Raw genomic sequence first — 25,969 nt, forward strand, 5'->3', positions numbered from 1 at the left:
TGCCAAAGGCAGGTGAACCAGGACAAAGAACATGGGGAGGTGTTTTGGGGTCCGGTAGGAGGCTGGGGCCATGGGAGGCAGCGTCTGTGTGGGATGAAGCCCCTCTCTGTCCCTTTATTCCCCCTCTCAGAGAGCCCTTGTCATGGACAGGGAAGCACCACGGGCACAGCCATGGCAACAGCACGGGAGCTGTGCCAGGGCACCGACAGCACTGCCAGGGCCACCCTGCCTGGGGGGACAGAGGTAGGGACTGTGGAGGACAGTGGGGTGGTGGCAGGGACTGCAGGAGTGCTGGGATGCAGGGGGTGACCTCCAGCAGCTTTTTACCAGGCTGGTACCCCTTGGCTCTCTGCCAGCAGAGAGGGAAGGGCTGTGTCCCTGCCCGAGGTGGTTCCCTGCCACGTCGTGGTGCCCAGGCTCTGTGTGCCCATGCCAGGAGGAGGGGTGGGGTGGTGCAGTGTGACAGGTGCCTGTGCCCCTGGCAGGGCAGGCTCTGTCAGCCCCATGCAGCTCAGTGGCCATGGCAGACCTGCGCATGGACTGTGACAGTGCCAGGCAGGGCTCCTGCTGGTCCTGTGTTTCTGTCACAGACCCTCTCCTGATGCCTGCCAGGTGCCTCTCATCCCACTCTGCCCCTCTGCCCACCCTGCACTCCAGAGCTGCCCCCATCTGTGCAGACCAGGATGTGTCTATCCCAAAAATTAATGCAGGGAGGAGGCAGAGCCATGGGATCATGGTGGATGCCCCTCCACTGTAGATGTGGCACTGAGGGACAAGGTTGGGGACAACACAATGCCAGGAGGTGCCAGCCTTGGGCTCTTCTAATCCTGGGGGAGACCAATGGGTTCGGTCCAGCAGCTGCTGCTGGTTCTTTGGTTGTGCCAGCTGCTGCACAGCTGGATGCTTCTGTCTCCCCAAACATCCCCTGTAAGGGGGTGCAGCTGCCCCAGCCCGCAGCAGCCCCTCTGCTGCCCGCAGGTGATCCATGTGGGACAGCGAGTTCCCACTGCTGCTGCTGCTTAAACTTTGATGAGCTGCAGGAATCCAGGCCTGGCATTAACATTTGATGCGGTCACCCTGCTCCCGGGCACGTGTGTGTGCAAACACGCTGCTGGCACTGCCGCGGGCCACACGTGTGGCACACGCAACCCCTCTTGCCAGCTGTGTGTGGGCACGTGTGGCACCCTGCCCATACCTGGCACGCCGTGAGGAGTGCCCTGCGGGCTCTGGGCTCCTCAGTGCTTCCCAGCAGGGCTGCGGAATCTGGTCTGGTGTTGGGTCCCTCCCTTGCGTCGCCCCCCTTGGGTGTGTTCCCGCTGCTGCCCTGGGCTCTGCGGAATTGTCACCTCTCTCTTGGTGCCGCCGTTTGGCTTCACGGATCCCCGGGCTTCATCATCCCCGTGCTGACTGGAGGAAGAGGCTGATTCCTCAGGGCGGGGCAGAGGAAGCCCCGAGGCGCGGGGAGGTGGCAGGGTCCCCTTTTGGGGTATGGGTGCTGCCCCGGGGGGATGCTCCCAGCAGCAGGGGCCCTTCGCTGCTCCTTCGGAAAAGTCTCGGGGCTGGCGTGGTGCATCCCCTACATTATTCATGCCCCCGCGAGCCCGGCGGTTGGGTTACAGCCGGATCCCAGCCGCCGGCACCGCGCTGCCGACTCGCGGGTGCGCGGGAGGCAGGAGCAGCTCCGCCGGGCTGCCCCGGGGCCGCGTCCCGCCGCCCCAGCGCCATGCCAAGCGGGCGGCCACCGGCGCCCGAGGGAGCCACGCACGGGCATGTGCCTCGCCAAACCCGGGCACAGGTAAATCGCCAGCCGGGGCAGGCGGCGCGGTGCCGAGCCGGCCGCTGTGCCGGCAGCAGGCTCCCGCCCGCACCGGGCATCGCCTCCCTGCGCCCCGCCGGCGCCGGAGCATGAGCGCCCGGCACTGCCAGGATGGCCGGCAAGAAGGGGGAGCCCAAAGGGAAGGCGGGCAAAGGGAAAGGGAAGAAGGGCAAGAAGGAGGATCCCAACGAGTCGGAGGATGCGTCGGATGCGGAGCTGCTGAAGGCAGAGGAGAGCGAGGAGACGGAGGCGGTGGAGGAGGAAAAGGGAGAAAAGGAGGAAAAGGAGGTGGAAAAGGAGGAAAAGGAAGAGGAAAAGGAGGTGGAAAAGGAGGAAAAGGAGAAAGATGAAGAGGAGGTGGTTGCAGAGGAGCCCAAGAAGGGGAAGGGGAAGGAGAAGAAGGGGTTGCCCAAGGCAGGAGTGGCAAAGAAACTGGGCCGTGGGAAGAAGGAGACAGAGGAAGAGGAGGGTGACAGCAATGCCACAACAGCCAAGAAGACCACAAAGGGCACCTCCAAGCTGATGATGGGGCTGGCAATCGACAAGAAGAAGAAAGGGGCCAAGGGTGCAGAGGCCAAGGGCCAGCCCAAAGATTCTGTGGAAGCCAGCCCAGCCGAGGAGGAGGCGGCGGCTCCTCCGAAGGCCCGGGCAAAGCGGAGCCTCCGCAGCACCTCGAAGCTTTTCCTGGGCTTCAAGAACCTGGGCCTGCGCCGGCCCAAGAAGGGGCAGTTCAAGAACACATCCCGCTTCTTCTGGGGGCTGCATAAGCACAGCACCAAGAAGAGGAAGAAAAAGAAGAACAAGGCAGTGCTCAAGTCCACCTCCAACCTGATGATGCGCTTCAAGCAGGTGGGCAAGAAGAGGAAGGAGGAGGAGGCCAAGGAGGAGGCCAAGAAGGAGTCACCATCGAGGCCCTCCTTCCTGCTGCTGCGGCGGGGCGGGCAGGACCCCGAGGACGGCTCGCTGCTCTTCCGCCGGCGCCCGGAAAGGAAATTCAAGCCGCGGGCGCAGGTGCTGAGCAAGGCGGCCACAGCCACGGGCTGGCTGGCCAGGAAGGTGCTCTCCCGGCGCGGGCGGCTGGTGGGGGGCGGCCGGGCGACTGACGCGGCCTGGCTGTCCCGTATCGGTGCCAAGAAGCTGCCGTTCCCCGCGGAAGACGAGATCCTCAGGCACCGGGCCAACATGAAGCGGATCCCTGGCGGTGTCGGGCTGCCGGCGGCCGGCACTTCGCGCCAGGGCAGCATGGCGAGGAGGCCGTCCCGGCGGCGCTCCCAGCGCGCGGCCGCCGAGCCGCCGGTGCCGCGCTACGGCTGGGCCCAGGAGGAGGACGCGGCCTACGGCTCCCGCCGGAGAGGCTACGGCAAGGAGGATGGAGCCTACGGCTCCCGCCGTGGCTATGGCAGGAAGGAGGATGGAGCCTACGGGCCCTGGCGCAGTCAGCCCAAGGAGGAGGACGGAGCCTACGGCCCTCACCACGGCTACGCCGAGGAGGAGGATGGAGCCTACGGCCCGTGGCATGGCTACAGCGGGGAGGAGGACGGAGCCTACGACCCCCGGCACAACTACTCCGAGGAGGAGGAAGGCTACATGCAGAGCCCAGCCTACCCAGCAGGGTACGGCTTCGAGGACGCAGGGCCAACCCCCTACTCTGACTACCCTGGCTATGAGACAGAGGAGGAGTATGATTACTACGGGGGGTTTTGGGAGGACGGTGACCAGCCAGGGCCCCCCTACGGCGACTCAGAGCTCGAGGATGAGGGACCCTTTGGTGGTGGGTCTCCCCTCGGCCTCTATGACCCGTACAGCAGCGACCCGGAGTACAGTGAGGAGGCAGCGGGGCCCTTCGGCTACAGGGGGGACCCCTACGAGGACTTTGGGGAGCCCTTTGCCGGGGGGTACCCTGGGGGCGAGTACCCCGAGCATCGCATCCAGTACAGCGAGGGTGGGTGGGCGCCGCACGCCCAATCCTCCTGCAACCCCTACGCCCTGGGCCTGGAGGAGATCGCTGAGGGCGAGGAACCCGAGGAGTGGGAAGAAGAGGAGGAAGAGGAGAAGGAGTATCCCTTTTCCATCCTGAGCGCTTCCTCGCTCCGGGGCATGCGGGAGACGCTCTCCTCCAAGCTCTCCCTCAACAGGAAATTCAGGCTCTTCCCCCGACCCCAGGTCAAGCTTTTCGGCAGGGACCGCCTGGACGTCCCCCTCCCGCCGTCCCCCCACCTCCCCACCGCCCGCGACGAGGACGACTACGACGAGTACGAGCCGCCGCCGCCTCCGGCAGCCCCCGGCCCCGCGGCAGCCCCGGCACGCCCGGTTTCGGCAGCGCGGGCGTGCGGGAGCCCTCTGGGGCAGTTCCTCCAGCGATCCCTCTCGATTCCCGCCAGCCGCCCGCCGCGAGGTGCCGGAGGATTTCGGGGGTCCCGCACTCCCCAGCTCTCCTACAGGCGCTCCGGCCGCAGGCTGGCGGGGATGGAGAGCGCCGCTTTGGGGGGCCGGGACTCTTCCCCACCGGGGGGGCCCTGGGGGCAGCCCCCTCCCCGGGAGCCGGGGGCTGCGCGCCGGCCGTCGCTCCGCAACCCCTTCGCCAACCCCGGGCGCTCCTCTTCGCCGCCGCCCGTCCGCCCGCGCCCCGGCAGCACGCGGGGCGAGGGGCCGCGGCGGTCCCCCTCCCTCGGTGCCAGCCTCCGGCGCTTCGGCCCCGAGCCCCCCGGCCCGCCACCGCCCGCTGCCCGCTCCCCGGGGCCGGGGGGGAGGCGCCTGGGGGGCCCCGCGGCGGGGAGACCTCTGTCATCGCGCCGGAGCAGCCCCCCCGGGCTGCCGCTCCCCCAGGCCTGGCCCCGGCTTCCCGAGCCCCCCACCAAGGCGGTGAAGCCGCTGCAGAGGTCCCCCTTCCTGGCACCATCGTCCCGCCCCGGCAGCCGCCGCCTCGGCCCCTCCTGGGATGAGGAGCTGCCCCCCTGGCAGGGCGCCCCGCGGGGTCCCACCGGGGTGCCCCCTCCTCCCAGCCCCGCTCCCAGCACCCCCAAAAGTTTCATCCAGCGCATCGGGCAGCCCCTCGCCGGGATGGCCCCCCGCTCCCCACCACCGAGGCCATCTGCTGAAGCGGGGGGCCGCAGCCTCTCCAAGGGGCGCTCCGTGGCGCAGTCCCTGGCTTCGCTGCTCGTAAAGAGCATAGCCCCCGGCAAAGCCCCCTCATCCTCACCGCCCACCCGCCTTCCCTCCACTCGCTCGCCCCCCTTGCCCCGGCGCCCATCCCGGCGGGACGGGAGCACCCGCCGGTCTCCGAGCCCGCCCTCGGGGCGCCGGGGCTGGGCCGACGTGGGGCGCCCCATCCTCCCCTCCAACCCACGCGGCAACCGGAGCCCCTCTCCGCCCCGCCGCGCCGCTTTCCCACCGCCCCACGGGCGAGCCCCCGGCTCTCCGGCCGGCCCCCGGCACGGCGCTCGGGCCCCGGGGCCGGCGGAGCCCCCGGACGGTGACGGGGCGGCCGCGGAGGAGGGCGCGGGGCGCTACGCGGTGGTGACGCCGCAGGTGCAGAGGTTGGGCTCCTTGCGGCGCGCATCCCGCATGTACAAGCAGCACTGGTCCACGCAGCACGTCGTGCGGGTGCGGGAGATGCCCGACGCCTGGACAGCCGAGCAGGGGCTCCCCCAGCAGCCCACCCAGCGCGGCCGGCGGTGGGCGGGCCAGTGGGGAGCCGACATCGCCCGGTACCTGTGCCAGCGGCCGCCGGCGGGCGGCTGGAGGGACAGGCACCCCTGGGCAGAGGGGTACCTGGGCAGCAAGCAGCCCTGGCGCAGCAAGGTAACGCCCGCGGGGAGCCCCCTCGGGGGTGAGCCGGCAGCTGGTGGAACCCGGGGCAGGGTGGAGAGTTAAGGGAGGGCCTGATGGCTCTCCCAGGCACGAAGGCATCGGTGCACAGGGGTTTGCAGCGCCCAGGGTGGGGGTAAATGGCTGGGGGTGGTCTGGGTGCTGGCGGGGGTCCTCCCGTGGGGAGCAGGCTGCCAGAGGGGATCGTCACCGGTTGTGTGTCCCCCCCACGAGCGGCCCCTCTGGGGACACTTGATTCTGGCGTATGGAAATGCAGAGACCCGATCCGCGGGGACAGGTGGCACGGTGACCCGGCGGGGTGTCCGCTTTCCTGCCCACCCCCTGGCCGGGCGCCAGCGCAGGCTCCCGTGTGACACCTGTCCCGCGTGACACCTATCCCGTGTCACACCTGCGCGTGGCTGGGGGAGCAGCCTCAGCCCCCTTCCATCACCTCGCTGAGGGTGATGCCCACGGTGAGCGGGAGCGGGATTCCCAGGTTCAGGTTTTCCTGGGAGCAGCCCCAAGGTGGCCTCGGTGGCCTCATGTGTCGGTGTCCCAGCACTGCTGCTCTCAGCTGACGCGCTCTGCTCTTGCTGGGGGACTGGTTTTGGGGCTGTGGGGTGTTTTCCTGGGGTTCCAATGCTGACTGTGTGTCCCCTGGTGTGGGGTCACAGACGGTGTTTTGGGGTGGTGGCGGTGACTGGGTGGGACGTCTGAGGGCGCTGGCACATCCCTGCCACGGTGGGGTGGTTTCTCCACGCAGATGCAGTCGCTGTGCAGCCTGCCCATCGTGCGGTACCAGGAGCCACAGGAGGAGGACGGGCTGGAGGACATGACCCAGCTGGAGTGAGTGTCCCTGTCCCCTGCACCGTGACTCAGCGCTGTGGGGGACAATGGGGCTGCACCCCCAACCCGATACCCCTGACCCTGCTATCCCACCCCATCTCATCCCAACATGGGCTCTGCTCCAGCCTCCTGGGCCTGGAGATGCTGAGGGCACTCTGGGCACAGCAGAGTCCCTCTGTCACCCCCTCTGTCCCTCTGTCACCCCCTCATTCTTCCTCTGCTCCATGCCAGGGACCTCCAGGAGGCCGCAGTGCTGAGCAACATCCGGACGCGGTTCGAGCGCCAGCTCATCTACGTAAGCTTAGGGGGACACAGCACCCCCAAAGACCGTGGGGCGGGGTCTTTGGGGAGTCGCCCCCTCCGAGGGCTCACACCTCTCTCTGGCAGACCTACATTGGCAGCATCCTGGTGTCGGTGAACCCCTACCGGCTCTTCAACATCTACGGCAAGGAGCAGGTGCAGCAGTACGAAGGCAGAGCCCTGGGTGAAAACCCGCCGTGAGTACCAGGGAGATTTCCAGGCTGTCCCCAAATGCCCTGCGGGGATGGGGTCACTCCCACCCTCGGGTCCTGCGGCCGACCCTGGGTCACTGGGTGCTGGAGAAGCTCTGTGTGTGCATGGGGATTCTCGGGGCGCTTTGGGGGACCCCACCTGCTTCTCCCCAACCCAGGCACCTCTTTGCCATCGCAAACGTCGCCTACTCCAAAGTGATGGATGCCAAACACAACCAGTGTATCGTCATCAGGTGGGACAAGGCTGTCCCCATGCCCAGCCCCTGATTCACACCGTCCTCATTGCTGGGTGGCTGCCACCAGCCTGGCTTGGCCCCATCGGTGTGGGGAGGTTTGGGGTGGGCACCCCTTGTCCTGTGATGGCCCCAGCCATGCCCCCACTCTGCGTTGCAGTGGGGAGAGTGGCTCAGGGAAGACCGAAGCCACCAAGCTGATCCTGAGCTACCTGGCAGCTGTGAGCCAGAAACGCAGCGCTGCCCCACAGGTAGGGTGCTGCCCTGGGGACATCCCTGAGTCCCCATGTCCCCATCATCTTCTCCCTCCTCCATCCCTCCTCACGGCTCTGCTGCTCTCTCCTTGTCCCAATGCTTCCACCTGGACCGTGGCAGATAGAGGTACCGAGGGCTGGGCTGGGTCAGGGGGACAGAGAATCGTGGTGGCACCTTGGCCATGGCACCCCAGCTGCGGGGGAAAGGCGGGAGGGACAGCAGGAAATCAGTGCACGCACACAGATGGAGTCTTTGTGCTCTCTCACATCCTCATCAACCTGGCTGTGGTGCACACCTCAAATTTGGGCACCCATGGGTGTGTGCATGGAGCATGGGGGGGCACAGAGGGTGGCAGGGTGTCAAAGGGGGGGCCCTAGCCTTGGAGATGCCCCGTGGTGTGTCGGGTGCCCGGGCTCACCCCCCCCCAGCTCTCCCCATCACCACGACAGATCCTGGAGGCGACCCCTTTGCTGGAATCCTTCGGCAACGCCAAAACCGTGAGGAATGACAATTCCAGCAGGTTTGGGAAATTTGTGGAAATCTTCCTGGAGGAGTAAGTATTGCTGAGTAACCTGTGTGTGGCTGCTCCCACCCCACGTCCTCTGCTGCCCCAGGGGTGTCCAGCCCAACCCAGCCTCTTGGCTCTGGGAGGACACATAGGGATGTTTTTGGGACAAACTTGGTGTTGGAAAGGTGATGGCACCCGAGGACAGGTGGCTGTCCCCGGGGTAAGGGCAGGGACTCTGCGACCTGGCTGGCACCTTTGCCATTCCCAGTCCCCATCCCTGTCTCCATATCCCATCCCATCTTCTCTTGGCCCCACTGATCCTGACAGGGGGTGCCCGATATCACAGCCAGGTGCAGACACCTCTCCCTGCTCACCCCTCCCTGGTGGGGGGCATCTGGGGAGCAGCACTGACCCCCCATTTTGTCAGGGGGCACTGGGGCACGGGTGGGTGTGTTGGGGGGGGGCACAGCCCCTGCCCACGCCGAGGTTGCCAGCGGGGTGCCCCTCTCCCCCCTGCAGCGGCTTGATCTGCGGTGCCATAACCTCGCAGTACCTGCTGGAGAAGTCCCGCGTGGTCTTCCAGGTGTGTGGTGAGGGGGTCCTGAGCTCTGCCCCCCACTCTGCCCCCTCTGCCACCTCCTCCCCAGCTCTGTCCTCTGCTCTCCAGGCCAAGAGCGAGCGCAACTACCACATCTTCTACGAGATGCTGGCAGGGCTGCCGTCCCAGCAGCGGCAGCGGTACTGCCTGCAGGGCGCCGAGACCTACTACTACCTGAACCAGGTAGTGTGCCCCTCCCTGGCCCCCCACGGCCTGATTTTTGGGGTGCTGGTGTGTTCCTGAATACCCTCAATGAGGAAGAGGATGCCCAGGGCAGGGTGACCCCCCCATGCTGGAACCCACTGATGGATTGAGGGGGTTGTGGCAGGGTGGGAACTGCGAGATTCCCGGCAAGGACGACGCTGAGGATTTCCGCCGGCTGCTCAACACCATGGAGGTGCTGAACTTCAGCGTGGACGAGCAGAACAGCATCTTCCGCATCCTCTCCTCCGTCCTCCACCTGGGCAACGTCTACTTTGAGAAATACGAGGTAGCCCAGGGGGAGCCAAGCTGCGCTCCTGGGGCGCGGTGCGGGGTGTGGCAAAGGGGGGATCGCCGATGCCACGGCGTCGCTGTGTCCTGCAGACAGACTGCCAGGAGGTCGCCACGGTGGTCAGCGCCACCGAGATCCGGACGGTGGCCGAGCTGCTGCAGGTGTCCCCCGAGGGCCTGCAGAAAGCCATCACCTTCAAGGTGACGGTGAGTGCAGGGGGGCACAGGCTGGGAGGGGCTCTCTGGCCCCTGGGGACCACCTGGGCTGATGTTGCTGCAACCCCATCGTGCCATTTCCCAACCAGGAGACGCAGCGGGAGAAGATTTTTACCCCTCTGACTGTTGAAAGCGCCGTGGATGCCAGGTAGAGGGAAGGGGGGCTGCACTGCAGGAGGGTGTCGGGGGTCTCACCCCCAGGGATGGCATGGGAAGTGAAATGCCAGCAGGGAAAGGGGATGATCGGGTCCCCCAGTGTGGATTAGACCCTGTCATGATTAAAAGTGATGCTGTGGTGGGTACTGGCTGTGGCAGTGGAGTACACTGGTGCCATTCTGAAGCTTCAGCTTCATCTCTCCCCTTCCCAGGGATGCCATTGCCAAGACCCTCTACTCCCTGCTCTTCAGCTGGCTCACAGACCGCATCAACAAGCTGGTGTACCCGCGGCAGGAGGCCCTCTCCATCGCCATCCTGGACATCTACGGCTTCGAGGTGAGCAGGGTTCATCCCACCTCCATCCTGGCCCAATCCCAGCTCCATCCTCCCGGGCTCCATGGATCTTCCTTCTCGCAGGACCTCACTTTCAACAGCTTCGAGCAGCTGTGCATCAACTACGCCAACGAGTACCTGCAGTTCTTCTTCAACAGGATTGTGTTCCAGGAGGAGCAGGTGGGGCTGCTGGGCAGTGCTGGGCTCGGCCCTGGTGCTGGGCACTGCTGTGGGACCAGGGGCACAGAGCTGACTGGGTGCCCACCCTGCAGGAGGAATATATCCGGGAGCAGATCGAGTGGAAGGAGATCCCCTTCAGCGACAACCAGCCCTGCATTGACCTCATCTCCCAAAAACCCTACGGCATCCTCCGGATCCTGGATGACCAGAGCTGCTTCCCCCAGGTGAGGGGCTGCCTGGTGATGAGGTGCAGCCAGCACTGGGAGGTCACTGTGGCTGGGGAATCACCATGGACCAGGGCTGCTCTTCTCTTGGGCTGTCCTGGACAACCTGGGAAAGCCCCCAGGTTCCTCCAGGCTGGATAAGCCCAAAGAATCATTGAAACATCATGGAATCACAGAATGGTTCGGGTTGGAAAGCACTTTGGAGACCACATAGCTCCAACCTGCTGCTGAACCGCCTGAGCTGTGTGTCACTCCTGTGTCCCTTCCAGGCCACTGACCACACCTTCCTCCAGAAGTGTCACTACCACCATGCCACAAACCCGCTCTACACGAAGCCGAAGATGCCACTGCCCGAGTTCACCATCAAGCACTACGCAGGGAAGGTGACCTACCAGGTGTGTGACACTGGGGATGTAAAGGCAGGCTAAAGAGGAGGCTGATCCTGCACCAAGGAGAGAAATGCATCTCTGGGGGTCTGGCTGGGCTCCTGGAGCTCCTTGCCTCACCCTGTCACCCTGCCAGGCTGCTCACCATGAGGTTTTGCTATTTGCCAGGTTCACAAGTTTTTGGATAAAAACTATGACCAGGTCCGTCAGGATGTGCTGGACCTGTTCATCAGCAGCAGGACCAAGGTAGGGTAGGGCCCTGCCTGGCTGTGCAGTGACACTGGGCACCCATAGCCTCCTTCCATACATCCCTTTCCATGTCCCCAAGCGTGTCCCCAAGGCCGGTGAAACCCAGTGGGACCAGAAGCAGAGGATGCCTCTGGTTCCACCCATTGGGATCCTCTGGGCTTGACCCCTCAAGCATTTGGCACAAACAGGCAGATGGGCTGCTCCTGGGCTCTGTATTATCCATATCCTCATCCCCATCCCTGTGCAGGCAATCCAGCCACAATCAGGGCTGGGCAAAAAAGGAGCAGCCGGGCTGCAAAGAGGATGTGGGGGAGCTGCACCATCCTGGCCACCTTCCTCCTCTCCAGCCTTTCCTGTCTCCCCAAGGTGGTGGCCAACCTCTTCTTCGGCCACGCCCAGGTGATGGCCCGGCAGAGGAGCCTCCTCAGGAGGAGCAGCACCAGGACACGGCGGTACAAGGCTCCTACCGTGGCCGCACGGTTCCAGCAGTCGCTCCTGGAGCTGGTGGAGAGGATGGAGAGGTCAGTGTGGGCAGGGTGGGCAGCCAGGCCATCCTCTGGGCTGTTGGGAATTTGACCTGAGCCCGAGGTGCCTGGGCTGGCTTTGTCCCCTGTTCCCTGAGGCTGACAGGGTCTCTCTGTCCCAGGTGTAACCCCTTCTTTGTGCGCTGCATCAAACCCAACAACAAGAAGGTGAGAGCCGGGGCTCTCCTGCCGGTGCCGGTGCCTGTGCTCCCTGCCCCGCTGGCACGGGGAGTGCGTGGGCACACGGGAGGTGGGGGTTTGCCCATGCAGTTGCTGATGTTTCTCCCCATCCCCGTCCCAGGAGCCGGGGCTCTTCGAGGCCGATGTGGTCAGGACCCAGCTGCGGTACTCGGGGATCCTGGAGACCATCCGCATCCGCAAGGAGGGCTACCCCATCCGCATCCCCTTCCTCGTCTTCATCGACAGGTGCCCGGGGCTGCAGGCCGGGCACTGCCAGCCCAGCCAGGGGACACCACAGAGTTTGTGGGTGTTTTGGGGGCAGCGTTTGGGCTGGGGTTCCCCCGCAGTGGCAGCTGGGAACCCCTCGTGTTAATACACAGCTCTGGGAGGAGCTGCGTCTCCAGGCGCAGTGTTTGTCACCACAGGGAGGGTCTGTGCTGGTGTCCTGTGTGGTGACAGTGTCACGGGCTCACCCAGGTACCGCTGCCTCGTTGATATGTGGTCCAATGTCATTCCCAATGGAGCCAACTGCGTGGAGATGCTGAGGAGCCTCTGCCCCGTTAACCCCAGCATGTACTACGTCGGCGTCACCAAGGTACTGTCCCGGGAGGGGACAGCTTGGCTCCGGTGATGCCCTGGGGGTGGTGGCCAAGGCAGGGAGCTCACGGCCTCACCCCTGCTCCCAGCTCTTCCTGAAGGAGCAGCTGTACCAGGCGCTGGAGAGCAAGCGATGCCGTGCCCATCACCTGGCTGCGCTCACGCTCCAGCGCTACGCTCGCACCTTCTTCATCAAGCGGCGCTTCCGCTCCCTCCGCCGCAAGATCGTCCTCCTGCAGAGCCGGGCGCGGGGATACCTGGCCAGGTAGGGGTCCCTGGGGGTGGTGGGAGGGCAGGGCTGGGTGGCAGAGGGTGACGGTGCCCTCCTGCAGGCAGCGGTACCGGCGCATGCGGCACACGCTCATCAAGTTCAGGTCGCTGGTGCACATCTACGTGAACCGCCGGAGGTACCTCAAGGTGAGGTGGGGCCTGTCACATCCCAGGGGGTCCAGGGGACCTGCTGCCACCCCGCTGCATGCTCAGTCTGGAGAGGACACAGTGGCATCCCCAGAGTGCGAGCCCCGCCACGTGCCACCCTACCGCCTCCTCCATGTTCCATTGGGTGTGGGCAGTGCCTATTCGGGGTGAAAACCCTGCTGATGTTGGGGAGGGGGCAATGGCAACCCAGGGTGCCGTGATGCCTCGGGGTGTCCCTTCCTCCGGTGGGACTCAGCATGGCTGCTTTGCTTGCAGAGGAAGGAGGATGCTCGCCGGCGGGCCAAGGAGGAGGAGGAGAGGATGAAGCAGGTAAAGACGTGCGGCCCCGGTGGGAGCACGCGTGTGATGCATGTGCAGCCCGTGTCGCTGTGCCCTCATCCCTGCCCCTCCCTGTGCTCCTGGCCGCGGCACCCGAGGGTGCCGGGGCAGGGACCAAGCGGTCACATCCCTGTGCTGCGGCGGCAGGAGCTGACGCGGAGGGAGGTGGTGGATGTCACCCACCTGGAGATCCCGGCCGAGCTGATGGGGCTGCTGGAGGCCGCTGCAGGTGAGCGGGTCCCGCACCGCCATCGCTCCCAGCCCCTTTTCCCCCCCCCCGACGGCCGTGCCGTAGCTTCCCGCTGTGCCGCAGCCGCTCGGGAGGTGAATGCCGGCTGCGTGGTGCTGGTGCCGCCGCCGGCGCTGCAGCCCGACCCCCAGCTCACCCTCCCGCTCGACATCAACGACTACCCCATGGCCAAGTACGTGCGGGGCCACTTCCAGGTAAGGCGGGCGCCGCGGCCCGGCAGCGGGGAGCTTTTCCCGACGGGCAGACGGCTTTTTTGGGGAGTCCCTGGCACCCCGGTCGTGGCGGAGCAGTGAGGTTCAGGGTCCCCGCGGTGGCTCCCCGCACTGTCCCACCGGGCTCTGCCCCGGCTCCCACCCCGGGGACGCCACGGGTAGCAAGAGAGGCTGGATCCGGGGTGGCTGTGGTGCTGCGGGGAGCTGGCTGCCACCTCCCTCCCTCGCCGTGGGTTCCTGTCGTCTCCAGAGGCCGGGGGGACCCTGCTGAGGTTATCGGAGAGAGACCCGCTGAGCCCTCCTGGACGCCCGACGCGGGGCGGATCCGGAACGCTGGGGCGGGAGACCAGGTCGCTTTGCTCCCGGGACCCCGGCCCCACCCACCGTCACTCTGCCCCCTTCCTCTTCCTCATCCCTATTTTTGCCCTGTGTTTCCCAGTGCCCGGCGTCCCGATGACAGCGCCGGGGCTGGATAAGGCTCTCAGCCTTGCCAAGGTGTGGCCGCGGAACCACAGAATGGTTTGGGTCGGGAGGGACTTGAGGACCAGCCAGTTCCACCTCCTGCCATGGGCAGGGACACCTTCCACTAGACCAGGTGGCCACAAGCCCTGTCCAACCTGGCCTTGAACGTTTCCAAGGATGGGGCAGCCCCAGCTTTTCTGGGCAATGTGTGCCAGGGCCTCACCCCCCATCTCTGGTGCTGCCAGCACAGCCTGAGCCCCTCCCCGCCCCACTCCCAGGACGCTGCTGGCCCCATCCTTCACCCCAGCCCTCTGGCAGCCCCACAGGCTCCACCCAGCATCACCACCACGCTCAGCACCGCGGGGCCAGCCCCTCGTGGCCTGAGGCTGTCCCCAGGTAGCCATGGGTGCGGGTGTCACCGCAGGAACCTGCATTTGGGATGCTGACGGCCCCACTGAAAGCCCCCCTCACCCGGCTGGATGAGGAGCTGTGCCACGAGGCTCTCAGCCTCTTCCAGCTGGTAGGTGGGATGGCACGGGGTGCATCACCACAGTCCCCCACCCGCTCTGTGCCCGGGGTCAGAGGGAGGACCTGGCTGTCCCTGTGGCAGATCCTGCGGTTCATGGGGGACCCGGGGCTGGGCGGCCCTCAGGAGACCCTCTTTGGCAACTACATCGTGCAGAAGGGGCTGTCAGTGCCGGGGCTGCGGGACGAGCTCCTGGCGCAAGCTGCCAACCAGGTGTGGAGGAACACCAACGTCAACAACGAGGAGCGGGGCTGGCTGCTGCTGGCCACCTGCCTCAGCGCCTTCCCCCCGTCCGCCGCCTTCGACAAGTACCTGCTCAAGTGAGCTGGGCACGGGCTCTGGGATGGGAACGGGAATGGGAATGGCTGGGACCCTCGGGAACAGACTGGTGCTCATGCCTGGGAACGCTGCTGAGGCTTTTCAGGGCTCTCCTGGCACCTGTGGCTGAGGATGCTGCCTAGGCCCCAGCTGGTTACTCCATGGTTGCTTGGGCCAGCCTGGCACACATGGCCAGGTCCTGTTGGGAATGCTCTGAGGTCCCTTCAGGATCCCTCTGGCCAAGCTGGCATATGTGCCCATGTCCCTCTAGGTTCCCCAGGGCCAGCCTGGCACATGTATCCAGGGATTCTGGCCAAGTCCCACTAGAGATGCTCTGAGATCCCTCCAAGATGCCTTGGGCCAGCCTGGCACATGTGCCCAGGATGCTGCTGAGATCCCTCCAGGGACGCTCTTCATCCCTCTGTACAGCAGAAACAGGCGATCCCCCAGCCAGAGAATAATGTGCTCTGAGTGCAATGATCCAGAAAGCTGAACAATTGCTTTATTAAGCTATACTATATAATAAAACTATACTAAAGAGATACTATACTAAAGAATACGAAAGAAAAACCCGTGACTGTCCCCAGACAGTCACGACACATGTGGATCCAATTGGTCAAGGAATCAAAACAACCTTGGACACAACCTGTGTCCAATTAACAAATCACTTTGGGTAAACTATCTCCGTAACACATTCCACATGTGCCAAACAGCAGGCGCGGTGAATAGCAATGAGAATTATTTTCTCTTCTTCTCGGAGCTTTCTCTGCCTTCCCCAGGAAAAATCCTTGGGAAAGTTGTGCCCGCTGCTCTCTGTGAAGAGCGCTGCGGCCACACCTGTGCCCCCCTGTCCAACCTGGCACACAGATCCTCCTGCACACCCTCCCTTCCCCTCAGGTTTGTGTCTGACTACGCCTTCGCTGGCTACAAGCCGGTGTGCCAGCGCAAGCTGATGCACGCCATGGCCCGCTCCCAGCTGGGCGCCGCGGCCGCCCGCACCTTCCCGCCGTCGCTGCTGGAGTGGACGGCCAACCGGCAGCAGGCCAGCATGGCCCTGGACCTGCACTGCTTCAACGGTGCGGGCAGCGGGGCGCCGGAGCCGGTCCCGGGGTGACCACCCTCACGGGCAGGGGACACTGGTGGCGCCTGCTCATTGTCCATCCCTCCCCAGGTGACCAATTCTCCTGCCCCATCCACTCCTGGAGCACGGGCGAGGACCTGGCAGGGGATGTCCTGAAGCTCAGGTACGTGCTGGCTTGGCACCCATCCACCCTGCGGGCCATGGTGTCACCTGGGGCTGCCTTCGGTGTCCCCGGGATGTGGGAGCCCGAATGCCCAGCTGATGGGCAGGGTGTCCCTGTGGAGCCTGTGCCCGTCCCCAGTGTCTGGCTGTTGGCAGAGGGCTGGCGGAGGGCTGGCGTGGCTGGTCCGTGGCTATGAAGGCGGGTGCCCAGTGGGCTGAGCTGGCTGGACACGACTACGTCCTGGACCTTGTCTCTGACCTGGAGCTGCTGCGGGGCTTCCCCAGACAGAAATCCTGCTTCCTCATCGCGTGGGATGGCACCGAGAGCCACCGCAGGGACAGCCGGCCGTAGGTACCCGGGCAGGGATGGGTGACCCACTGTGGGGCTGGGGGGGGGAGCCCTGGCACCGGGCTGGGTGGGTGCCAGGGGTGGGTGGGCTCCTGAGGGGAAAGCTGGCACCCAGTGTGTGCCCAATGAGTGCATCCTCCCTCTCTGCAGGGTGCTGGGACACGGCTTTGATTTGGATGAAGTGCCTCCTCCCCCAGCTGTGAAAGCCCCCACACTGCCCTCCATGGAGGCGTATCACCCCCACGGTAGGGCATCATTTCCCCCAGCTCCTGTCCCTCAGCGTTGTGACAAAGCCCTGCCATGCCTTTTTCATGCCTTGTCCCCTCTCAGATGGGGAATTTGGGGAGCCACGCAGCCAGAAGGGTCTGGACCGGTACCTGGACAGTCTCTTTGACCCCGTGCTCTCCTACGGCAATGGGGTGAGAGGGGTGTCCCCCTGCCCCAGGCATTTTGGGGTGCAGGTGGCTTGGCCACTGTGTCCTGATACCTGTCCCCCAGGAGCTGGAGAAGCCGTCCATCCTCTCGCAGAGGCTGAAGGGAGGAGGTGGCGTGGGAGGGGGGCACGGTGGCACTGATGCCACCCGGAGCGAGCCTCCTGTGGCTGCGGAGACGCGTCAGCCGAGGGGTGAGCGCCTCGAGCACCCCCACATCCCCAGCCAGCCCCCTGCCTCAGTTTCCCTGTCTGATCCCTGGTGTGGGGAACATCCCTAGACCCAGAGCCTCACAGCTCTGACTGAGCTGCCCACTTTGCTGTCACAGGCACAGAGCCAGGCGGGTCCCCACAGCGCCGAGCAGATGTCAACCAGCCACCCGGAGCCTCGGTCAGTGCACGGGGCTGGGAGGGGTCGAGCCCCTTCTCCGCTGCAGGGCACCTCTCCGGGGCAGCCCCTGGGGAGGGGAGCGGCTGGAGGTGCCAGGTGTTGATGGCACCGTGTCCCTCGCAGGGCAGAGCGACAGAGGGGACACCGGCCCACGTCCCCCAGCCCCGGCCCTACTCCCAGAAAGCCGGTAAGGGGTCCCGGTGGAGCGGGGTGGCCACAGGGGCTCGTGGCACTGAGCCAGGGCCCCTGAGCCGCGTGCTTGGCTCCGCAGCAGCCGTGGGCCAGCGGTGGCCGGCAGAGCCTGTGCGGCATTCCCGGCTGAACTCGGAGCACTTCCCGAGGCCCACGCACGACATCCGCAACATCATCCGGCAGTGCCAGCCCGGCCCGCGCAGCTGCCAGCCCCACAGGTACACACCTGGCTGCCCAGCCACGCCTCGGGCTTCTCCTGATGCTGGGGTGTAGGGAATGCTGGGGTGTAGGGAATAACGGAGTGTAGTGTCACTGTCACTGTGACCACCACCTCCCAAAAAACTCACTTCCTCTCAAACCATGACATTCACTATGACATTTTTATGAAAATCCTTTGCCAGGATTTTTTTCTCCTGAGAAGCTGAGCAGCCTCAGGAAAGAAATGTAAACAATAACTCTCTGCTGCTGTGGAATGCAACAGGTGCATCTGCAATTGGTCCATGCTGGTTGTTTCTAATTAATGACTAATCAAAGATGCAGATGGGTCGACTCTCAGAGAGCCACAAGATTTTGTTATTCTTTCCTTTCTATTCCTGTCCAGCCTTCTGATAAACCCTTCCTCTCTATTCTTTTAGTATAGTTTTAATATAGCGTTTTTCATATATCGTAAAGAAATAAATCAGCCTTCTGAAAAGTAAAGTCAAAAGTCTCATCTCTTCCCTCATCCTGTAACCCCTGCAAATCCCACATTTGATGAACCCCAAGTGAGTAGCACTCATAGTGTAGGGAATAACAGGGTTTAGGGAATAACTGGGTGTAGGGAATAACAGGGTGTAGGGAATGATGGGGTGCCCCAAGCGATGGGGCTGCAGGTGGTGTCAGGTACAGGGAGTGCTGGGGTGCAGCTGGTGCTGGGGTTCAGCTGATGTGGGATTCTCTCCTGGCAGCAAGCTCTTTGGGAAGAAGCTGGACCCCCATGAGGAAGCCATGCAGATCCTGAAGGAGCAGCTCTCAGCAGCCCGGGTGCCATCGGCTGTGGTAGGGATGCGGCTGCCCCCGTGTCCCCCTGACGAGGCTGGGGGTGCCACTGGCACTGCCCACAGCCCCCCTGTGCCTCGCAGGGGCCCAAGGAGGTGGTGGCTGCGGTGAAGCCGGTGCCAAGTGCCAGGTACCCGCTGCGAGCGCCCACAGGACGTCCTGCAGCCACACAGCCCCCAGGTATTGCTGGGCAGAGCTGTGGCACTGGGGGGGCCGTGGTGGAGCGAGGCACTTGACCCTCCCAGTGACACGGCTGATGCCTGGTGGGATAACTGCCACGTGTGGCTCAGCCAGAGGGCTGCTCCCCGTGCCTCAGTTTCCCTGGGTGGAGGCAGCTGTCGGTGGTTCCCCCCGGGGATTGCAAGGCTTTCTGTCCCTTTGCAGTCTTTGTCTCCCGGGAGCTCCCATCCGAGGCACAGCAGGTCCAGACCCAGCTGCATCGCAGCTGCAGCGAGGACTTCTACACCTACCACAACGTGCCCTGGAAAATATTCATCCGGAAGGAGGTACAGATTGTGGGGACACTCGGGGACAGGTTGGTGCCAAGGTCCTACTGGGGTAAGGGGTTTACACCAAGGCCTGATCTCTCTCCTGGCAGGTTTTCTACCCCAAGGACAACATCAACAACCCGCTGCTGCTTGACCTAATCTTCCGGCAGGTGAGGCACCGAGCTGGCCCCGCAGCCCCCTGCAGGGGGTCCCCTGGGAGATGGGGTGCTCCCCAGTGGGGTGATGATTTACTCATCCCACTGTGCCCACCCTGCCTTCCCCTGCTGAGCTGCCGTGGAGGAGCTGGGGCTGTTGCGAGCTGGGGCTGGGGGGATTTTTGCTCCTCCCCACACAAGCCCGCTGCTCCTCACCCCCTTTGCCAGATCTTCAATGATGTGCTGTCTGACACCTGCATCCGGATCAGCCACGAGGAGCGGCTCCGGCTGAAATCCCTCTTTGGTAACCCTGTGTCCTGCTGCTCCCTGCCTGGGGGCTCACACCCAGCCACTCTTGTGCCTGTCCTCATCTCCTGGGTATCTATCTCCAAGCCAGGACTTGCTCTGCTTAACCCTGGGTAGTTTTGCCTCCAAAAGCAACGACCCCCCTGTAATTTAGTGCTCCACAACATCACAAGTTGTCTCGGGTCTCAGCCAGCTGCTTGGGGGACACACATCTGCCTCTGCAGCACAGTCCTGCCAGGCATGGGAAGGGCACGAGCATCCCTGCTTTTGCTGGGAACTCTGTCCACACCCTCTCCGGGCAGGGGGAGCTCACGGCAGGTATTTCCCCCTCCCCACAGCGGAAAACAAGCTGGACTCCTTCAGCCCCGTGGCCACCGAGAGTGTCAAGAGGGAGATCATTGCGGCGGCCCGGGATGGCTGCGAGGTGTACTTCTCCCGCCTCTTCCCTGCCACGGTGAGGCTCCAGCTGTGGGCCAGGTCAGCATGGGGGGGAGCATTGTGTCACCGTGCCCCTGGCTGAGGTGCTGTCCTGGCCCCCAGGGCAGCGTGGGGACGGGTGTGCAGATCCTGGCCGTGTCCCACACTGGCATCAAGCTGCTGCGGGTGGTGAAGGGCACCAATGTCCCCGGGGAGCAGCTGCGGGTGCTGCGAGCCTACAGGTAGGGGTGGCCAGGGTGGGGTGGGTGCCGTGGGTGCCACAGACGCCGGGTGTTTCAGCCTCCCCTCGCCCTGCCCCAGCTACCCCGACGTGCTCTTCGTGACCACCCCATCCAGGAACATGCTGGAGTTCAACCTGCGCGGCGAGAAGCTCATCCTCTTCTCCCCCAAAGCCCCCCAGGTCAAGGTCATGGTCGACCACTTCATCACAGAGCTCAGGAAGGTGGGGGATGCCCCGGGGCCAGGGTGGGTTTGTCCTGGGGGCCAGACCCTGCCCATTGGCCTGTGTTTGGGAGGTTGGGGTGGGCAGAGGAGGGCATCCTGTGAATGGGAGCGTGGCTGGATTTGGGGAAATGGTCTTGAGGCTGCGGCTGCTTGAAGTCCCTGTGCTGGGTGGGGTGTGGGTGTCCCTATGTGCATGGGCTGTGCCAGACCCCCTGTGCCCAGGACTCCCAGTATGTGGTGGCCGTGAGGAACTATAGCCCGGAGGACAGGGGCCAGCTCAGCTTCCACAAAGGAGACATCATCCACCTGCAGTCACTGGAGCACCCTGAGAGAGGTGAGGGACCCCCAAAGCCCCCCATGCCAAAATGCCTTTGATGGGAGACCCAGGGCCAGCAGACAGATGGCTGGCCCTGCCCTGGAGGTGGCTGTGCACTTGCCTTGCACCCTGTGACTCCCCATGTCCCCATGGTGTCCCCATGGTGTCCCCGCAGACCACTACTATGGCTGCGTGGTCCGCAAGAAGGTGATGTACCTGGAGGAGCTGAAGACAGGCACCCAGGATTTTGGTGGGTGTCACACTGTCCCTGTGTGTGTCCCTGGTGTGCCCTGAGCTGTGTCCCCTCCTGGGTCTGGAGCACGGGGCAGGGTCCTGCCTCTGGCACCCCTCAGCAGAGTGGTTTGGGGTCTTTTTGGCACTGACCTGATGCAGGAAGATGCTCGCCTGCAGGTACCACCCTGGTGCCACCCATGTCCCTCAGGTGGCAGGCTTTGTGGCCCCTGTCCATGCCTTTCCCTTGAGTGATGCCAAACTGCAGCTGCCTCCGGCCAAAACCCGTGGCCAGATCCCTGAAAAGGGCTGAGGGTGCAGAGGCAGGAGGGAGCAGGCAGAGAATTTTAGGGGTGACCCCACGGCAGCCAGCCCGGGGCCATCCCCACCATCTGTCTGGCACAGGGTGGAAGTTCGGGGCCATCCATGGCAGGTCAGGGCTCTTCCCTGCCGAGTACGTCCAGCCCGTGGCGGCGCCCGACTTCGTCCACCTGCCTGCGGAGAGGAAGGAGGAGCCCAGGGACAAGCAGGGCAGGGTGGCGGCGTCGGCGGCCGTGGCCGTGGCCGTGGCCTCCACTGCTGCCGCCCAGGAGCTGGACCGCAAAACCGAGGTGAGTCCTGGCCCGGGGCTGTCCCCGCTGCTGGCTGTGCCCGGTGCCCACTGCCCCGCTCCGCAGGTGTCCCCAGCCGGTGCCACCTTTGGGGAGGCTCCGGAGGGAGACGGCGTCGAGCGGCTCAGCGATGTCACCGGCGCCTGTCCCATGCTGGCCTTTGCCCAGCGGCATTTCCGTGCAGCGCGACGCGGGACCACGTGAGTGTGCAGCGGTGGGACGGGGGCGTGCCACGGTGGGGACACCTGTGCTCACCTGCTCCCTTGTCCCTCTGCCAGGGATTCCCATGGGATGAAGGTGCCAAGTGTGCTGGAGATGCTGACGTTCACCAAGGTATGGGGAAGTGGAGTTCTGGGGTGTCCTTGTCCTGCTGTCACCTGCAGGTCCCTTTGAGGTCCCAGCAGGGTCCCAGAGCTGGCCCTCTCCCCCTGCTCCAGATTCCCATTCAGGAGTCACTCATTGAATTTGTGGATGGTGGCCTCAACAAACTGGCTGCTGAGGCTTTCCAAGGTAGGCAGGGGCATGAGTGGCCTGTCTCCCTGTCCCTCAGCCATCCCCAGCCCTGTCCTTTGGAGGAGGGTGGGGCTGGACTGGGATGGGCAGAGGGGGTGTCCTAGGGGAGTTTAGTTCTGGTCCCACTGCTCCCCCTGCCCACTCAGGGGAGCAGGTCCCTGGGGAAGGGACATGCTGACCTGTGTCACCGCGTGGCTTTGTTGTCCCCAGCCGTGATGAAGTTCATGGGTGACCACCCCCTGCGGGGGCAGACAGAGCTGGACATCGTCTGCACCGTCCTCAAGGTAAATCCGTCACTGGGGCGCTGAGTCCTGGGGGTGGCCTGGGCAGGGGGTGGCACAGAGGTGGCAGCTGTGCCTGTCCCCAGCTGTGTGCAGAGCACGAGGTCCTGCGGGATGAGGTGTACTGCCAGATCGTCAAGCAGATCACCAACAACACCAGCTCCAAGCCGTGAGTCCCTCCACCCACGTGGGACAGCAGAGGCTGGCACTGGGACACTGGTACCCTGCTCCAGCCTGGGGGGACACCTGGGGACCTCATCCTTGCAGAGGGCTGTGCTGCTCCCCAGGGTGATGGGTGCCACCGTGGGCACCCTCACCTTGCTTAGGGGATCAGCCCTGGCTGTTCCCACAGGGACAGCTGCCAGAGGGGCTGGAGGCTGCTCTACATCCTCGCTGCCTACTACAAGTGCTCTGAGGTGCTCCGGCCCTTCCTCCTGGCCTTCCTGCAGGATGCCAGCAGGCACCCGGAGCTGCCTTTCCACGGTAGGGGCACACCCCAGGGTGCTGGGTGCACGGTGGGACAGGACACCGCAGGTGTCAGAGCTCAGGGGGAGCTCTAACAGAGTCAGCGTGGCAGCTCAGCCCCGTCCTTCATGCGGGTCCCTGCTCCTGCCAGGCATCGCCAAAGCCTGCGAGCAGAACCTGAGGAAAACCCTGCAGTTCGGTGGCCGCAGCCTCTTCCCCAGCAGCATGGAGCTCAAGGCCATGGTGGTGAGGCCAGGGGCTCGTGGGTGCCCGTGGGGTGGAACAGGGCTGGTGTCAGCTTGAGATCCCCCCCCAAGAAGTTCTGGGTATCCACATGGGGTCAGGTTCTCCCTGTGGGCTTGGGATCTCCCTCAGACACCACCCTGGAACGGAGCTGATCCTTTTTGGGGATCTTCCCAAGAGAGCACAGCCCTTCTTAGGGCTGCTCTTCACTACTTTGGGGGTACCCTGAGCCTTCAGGGGTCCCCAGTGGGGTGGAGCTCTGTGGACATGGAGTGGGGGCATGATGGTTCAGGCGGACAGGATGGGCAAGAGACAGGATGATCCCAATGGGATGGTTCCTTAGGGATAGCTGCAGGATTTGGGGTGTCCTGTGGGTTCTTGCCATGTGAAGGGCCCCCTGCACCCCAACGTGTCCTCCCACGCAGGCTGGACGCAGCGCCAAGCGCCAGCTCTTCCTCCTGCCCGGCGGAATCGAGAGGCACCTCAAGATCAAGACGTGCTCGGTGAGCCAGAGGGGACAGGAGGCTCAGTGCACCCCAAGATTATGGTGGCACCTCAGCTGTGGGCACCCGGAGGGGGTGGATGTGGGGCGGCTGCACCTTTGGCTGTCCCTGCTGTGGGACTTCATCCCCTGGGTAAAGCGGATCATCACTGGGATGAGCCACAGTGCAGGACAAGTTGGTGTCCCAGAGCACAACAGGGGGACGTGGCAGTGTCCCAGCCACCTGTCCCTGTGCCCAGGTGGCTCTGGATGTGATCGAGGAGCTGTGCTGTGAGATGGGGCTGCAGAACCCAGAGGCTCTGGAGGAATACATCCTCTTCGTGGTGACCGACAGAGGTGAGGAGCTGGCACGGGTGGGACAGAGGGGACAGGACAAGCCAGGACGGGACAGCCACGGGTGTGGTGGCCACACTCAGACTCCTGGGTGGCACAGGGCAGAGCGTGCGGCCACTGACCCGCCGGGAATACGTCCTGGACGTGGCTGCCGAGACGGAGCTGCGGGACACCAGCTACACCTTCTGGTGCCGCCGCGTGGTCTGGAGCCAGCCCCTCAAGTTCGACAACGAGCTCTACGTCACCGTCCACTACAACCAGGTCGGGCCACCCCGTCAGCCTCCCCCAGGGCCACCTCCCTTGTCTCCCTCAGAGCGTGCCCTGTCCCCAAGCCGTGTCCCTGTGCTCTGTCCCCCTCCCAGGTGCTCCCTGACTACCTCAAGGGGCTGTTCACCGTCCTGCCGCCCGCGAGGCCGGGAGAGCAGCACTTCCCGCACGTGGCCAAGCTGGCCGCCCTCCAGCACCGAGCCAAGGACCGCCACCACCTCCCCACGGCGTACGGCAGGGGACAGGGCACCTGGAGGGGGGGAAACGCGTGTCCCGTGGGATGTGGGACCCACTGGCCAGCGCTGGCCCTGACCTCACGCTCCCCACAGGCGGGAGATGCAGGACTACGTCCCCCCGCAGCTCTTCCGCCTGCTGAAGCCGCAGTCCTGGCTGCAGATGGTGACCCAGCACGTGCAGCAAGCCCAGGCACTCAGCGCCCACCAGGCCAGGGCACAGTTCCTGGGTGAGGGGACAGGGAGGTGACACTCACGAGGAGAGGATGCGGCGCTGAGGAGGACTTAGTGCTAATGAGGATGGAAGGCTGCTGGGGGTGCGATGGTGCCTGGAGGGTGATGATCATGGGGATGGGGTGCTGCTAGGACACGCAGCCCTCGTCCCTGCACAGAGCCTGGGGTGCTCCACGTGGAGGGCAGTATGGTTTGGCAGGACAGGACTTGACAGGCTCCTTCCAGGCCCCGCTTGAACACCCATTTTTTCCCTGGGGACTGGGCAGAAGGGGATGGCAGTGGGCACTGAGACCCCGTCCTGTGCCCTGCAGGGCTGCTGAGCGCCTACCCCATGTTCGGCTCGTCCTTCTTCTACATCCAGAGCTGCAGCAACAACGCCATCGTTTCGCCCTGTATCCTGGCCGTCAACCAGAACGGCCTCAACTTCCTCAGCAAGGAGACCCACGTAGGTGTGGGGCCGTGTGGGACGCGTGGAATCACGGAACGGCTGGGGTTGGAACGAACCTTAAAGCCCATCCAGTTCCACCCCCTGGCCCCTGGCAGGGACACCTTCTGCTAGACCAGTTTGCTCCAAGCCCTGTCCAAGCTGGGGCGCCCGGTCCCCTTGAAGGGTTCCCAGGGCACACGGGCCACCCCCTTGTCCCCCTCTCAGGAGCTCATCGCCAAGTTCTCGCTGAATGAGATCCATTCCACGCGGACGCAGCGCCCCACGGCCGGATCCAGCTCTCCCTACGTGGAGATCACCCTGGGAGACCTCCTGGCCCAGGGCATCACCCAGCTGCAGCTGGAGCAGGTCGGGGACACTTGGGGACATCGTGGGGGCCCTGCTGGGGCTCTCGCAGCGGTGGCACGGCCACTGCCCGTCGGTATGTCCCTCTGCAGGGCCTGGAGCTGTGCCGCGTGGTGGCCGCGCACATGGAGAGGCTGCTGGGCGCCCGGGAGAAGAGGCTGACGCTGCCGCCCAGCGAGATCACCCTGCTCTGAGCCCGGAGCCCCGGCACGGGGGACAGAGGGGGCAGTGACCATGGGGTGTCCCCAGCCTGGCCGGTGGCCGCTGTCCCCCTGTCACCGCCCCGCTGTTGTTCTGGGGTTTTATACACGCCCGGCAGCCCGGCATGACTCGGTGTCCGTGGTTTTGTGTTGCGCTCGCTGCCGCAGGGGGGGATGCTGCCCCTCGTGTCTGATTCCCTATCGATCACCATGTGTTTCCTCATCCCGTGCCTCAGTTTCCCCCACCGGTCTCCATGTCCGTTTCCCCAGCCCGGTGCCTCAGTTTCCCCCACCGGTTTCCACGTCCGTTTCCACATCCCGGTGTCTCAGTTTCCCCTCTATCCCGCCCGTGCCTCAGTTTCCCCGTGGCCCCCCCTTTCAGTCGCTCCCGCCCGCCTGTCGCGCTCGTCTCGTCCGCCAGGAGGCGCCGGCGCCGCGCGCCCTCCGCCACCTCCGCGCCCCTCCCTCCCTGCCTCCCCGCCGCCGCCGCGCGCGCGCGCGCTCCAACCGCCCAATCAGCCGCCGGCCCGCGGGGCTCGCGGCCGCCCCCCGGCCAATCAGCGCCGCGCGGGGCGGGGCGGGGGCGGAGCTGCCGTTGCCGGTTAACGGCGCCGGTGGGCGCGCGCGCGCGGGGGGGGGC

General features: G+C 64.8%; 1 protein-coding gene across 1 annotated transcript; it reads left to right on the forward strand.

Moving 5' to 3' along the window:
• Window positions 1-1,792: 1,792 nt before the first annotated feature.
• MYO15A (myosin XVA) lies at window positions 1,793-25,613 on the forward strand. The gene is made up of 65 exons (XM_038151801.1): window positions 1,793-2,104; window positions 2,156-5,617; window positions 6,387-6,469; window positions 6,701-6,764; window positions 6,857-6,966; window positions 7,140-7,214; window positions 7,375-7,465; window positions 7,590-7,595; window positions 7,919-8,022; window positions 8,497-8,560; window positions 8,645-8,758; window positions 8,904-9,065; window positions 9,161-9,274; window positions 9,373-9,431; window positions 9,652-9,775; window positions 9,857-9,952; window positions 10,045-10,176; window positions 10,446-10,571; window positions 10,731-10,808; window positions 11,178-11,332; window positions 11,458-11,503; window positions 11,637-11,761; window positions 11,993-12,110; window positions 12,202-12,377; window positions 12,445-12,529; window positions 12,806-12,859; window positions 13,016-13,097; window positions 13,182-13,312; window positions 14,217-14,312; window positions 14,403-14,638; window positions 15,534-15,712; window positions 15,808-15,880; window positions 16,036-16,227; window positions 16,379-16,473; window positions 16,559-16,647; window positions 16,727-16,853; window positions 16,988-17,049; window positions 17,173-17,236; window positions 17,321-17,459; window positions 18,189-18,279; window positions 18,363-18,459; window positions 18,664-18,785; window positions 18,878-18,937; window positions 19,151-19,226; window positions 19,567-19,682; window positions 19,769-19,887; window positions 19,967-20,108; window positions 20,333-20,444; window positions 20,602-20,676; window positions 21,063-21,268; window positions 21,335-21,468; window positions 21,547-21,601; window positions 21,706-21,778; window positions 21,992-22,065; window positions 22,149-22,231; window positions 22,415-22,545; window positions 22,679-22,773; window positions 23,196-23,273; window positions 23,512-23,608; window positions 23,706-23,866; window positions 23,968-24,101; window positions 24,202-24,335; window positions 24,651-24,784; window positions 24,992-25,132; window positions 25,222-25,613. The coding sequence occupies exons 1-65, from the start codon at window positions 1,928-1,930 to the stop codon at window positions 25,321-25,323; spliced, it is 10,407 nt and encodes a 3,468-aa protein (XP_038007729.1). The 5' UTR covers window positions 1,793-1,927; the 3' UTR covers window positions 25,324-25,613.
• Window positions 25,614-25,969: the final 356 nt, after the last annotated feature.

This window comes from Motacilla alba, chromosome 14 (genome assembly GCF_015832195.1).
Source record: "Motacilla alba alba isolate MOTALB_02 chromosome 14, Motacilla_alba_V1.0_pri, whole genome shotgun sequence".
NCBI classification, from domain to species: Eukaryota; Metazoa; Chordata; class Aves; order Passeriformes; family Motacillidae; genus Motacilla; species Motacilla alba.

What these genes read in the sequence shown, in the direction of transcription:
- MYO15A (XM_038151801.1), top strand. Translation starts at nt 1,928, where the DNA reads ATGGCCGGCAAGAAGGGGGAGCCCAAAGGGAAGGCGGGCAAAGGGAAA. An exon ending in AGCTGGACCGCAAAACCGAG is followed by an intron (nt 21,269 to 21,334) that starts GTGAGTCCTGGC and finishes CCCGCTCCGCAG; the next exon opens with GTGTCCCCAGCCGGTGCCAC. An exon ending in TGGAGCTCAAGGCCATGGTG is followed by an intron (nt 22,774 to 23,195) that starts GTGAGGCCAGGG and finishes CCTCCCACGCAG; the next exon opens with GCTGGACGCAGCGCCAAGCG.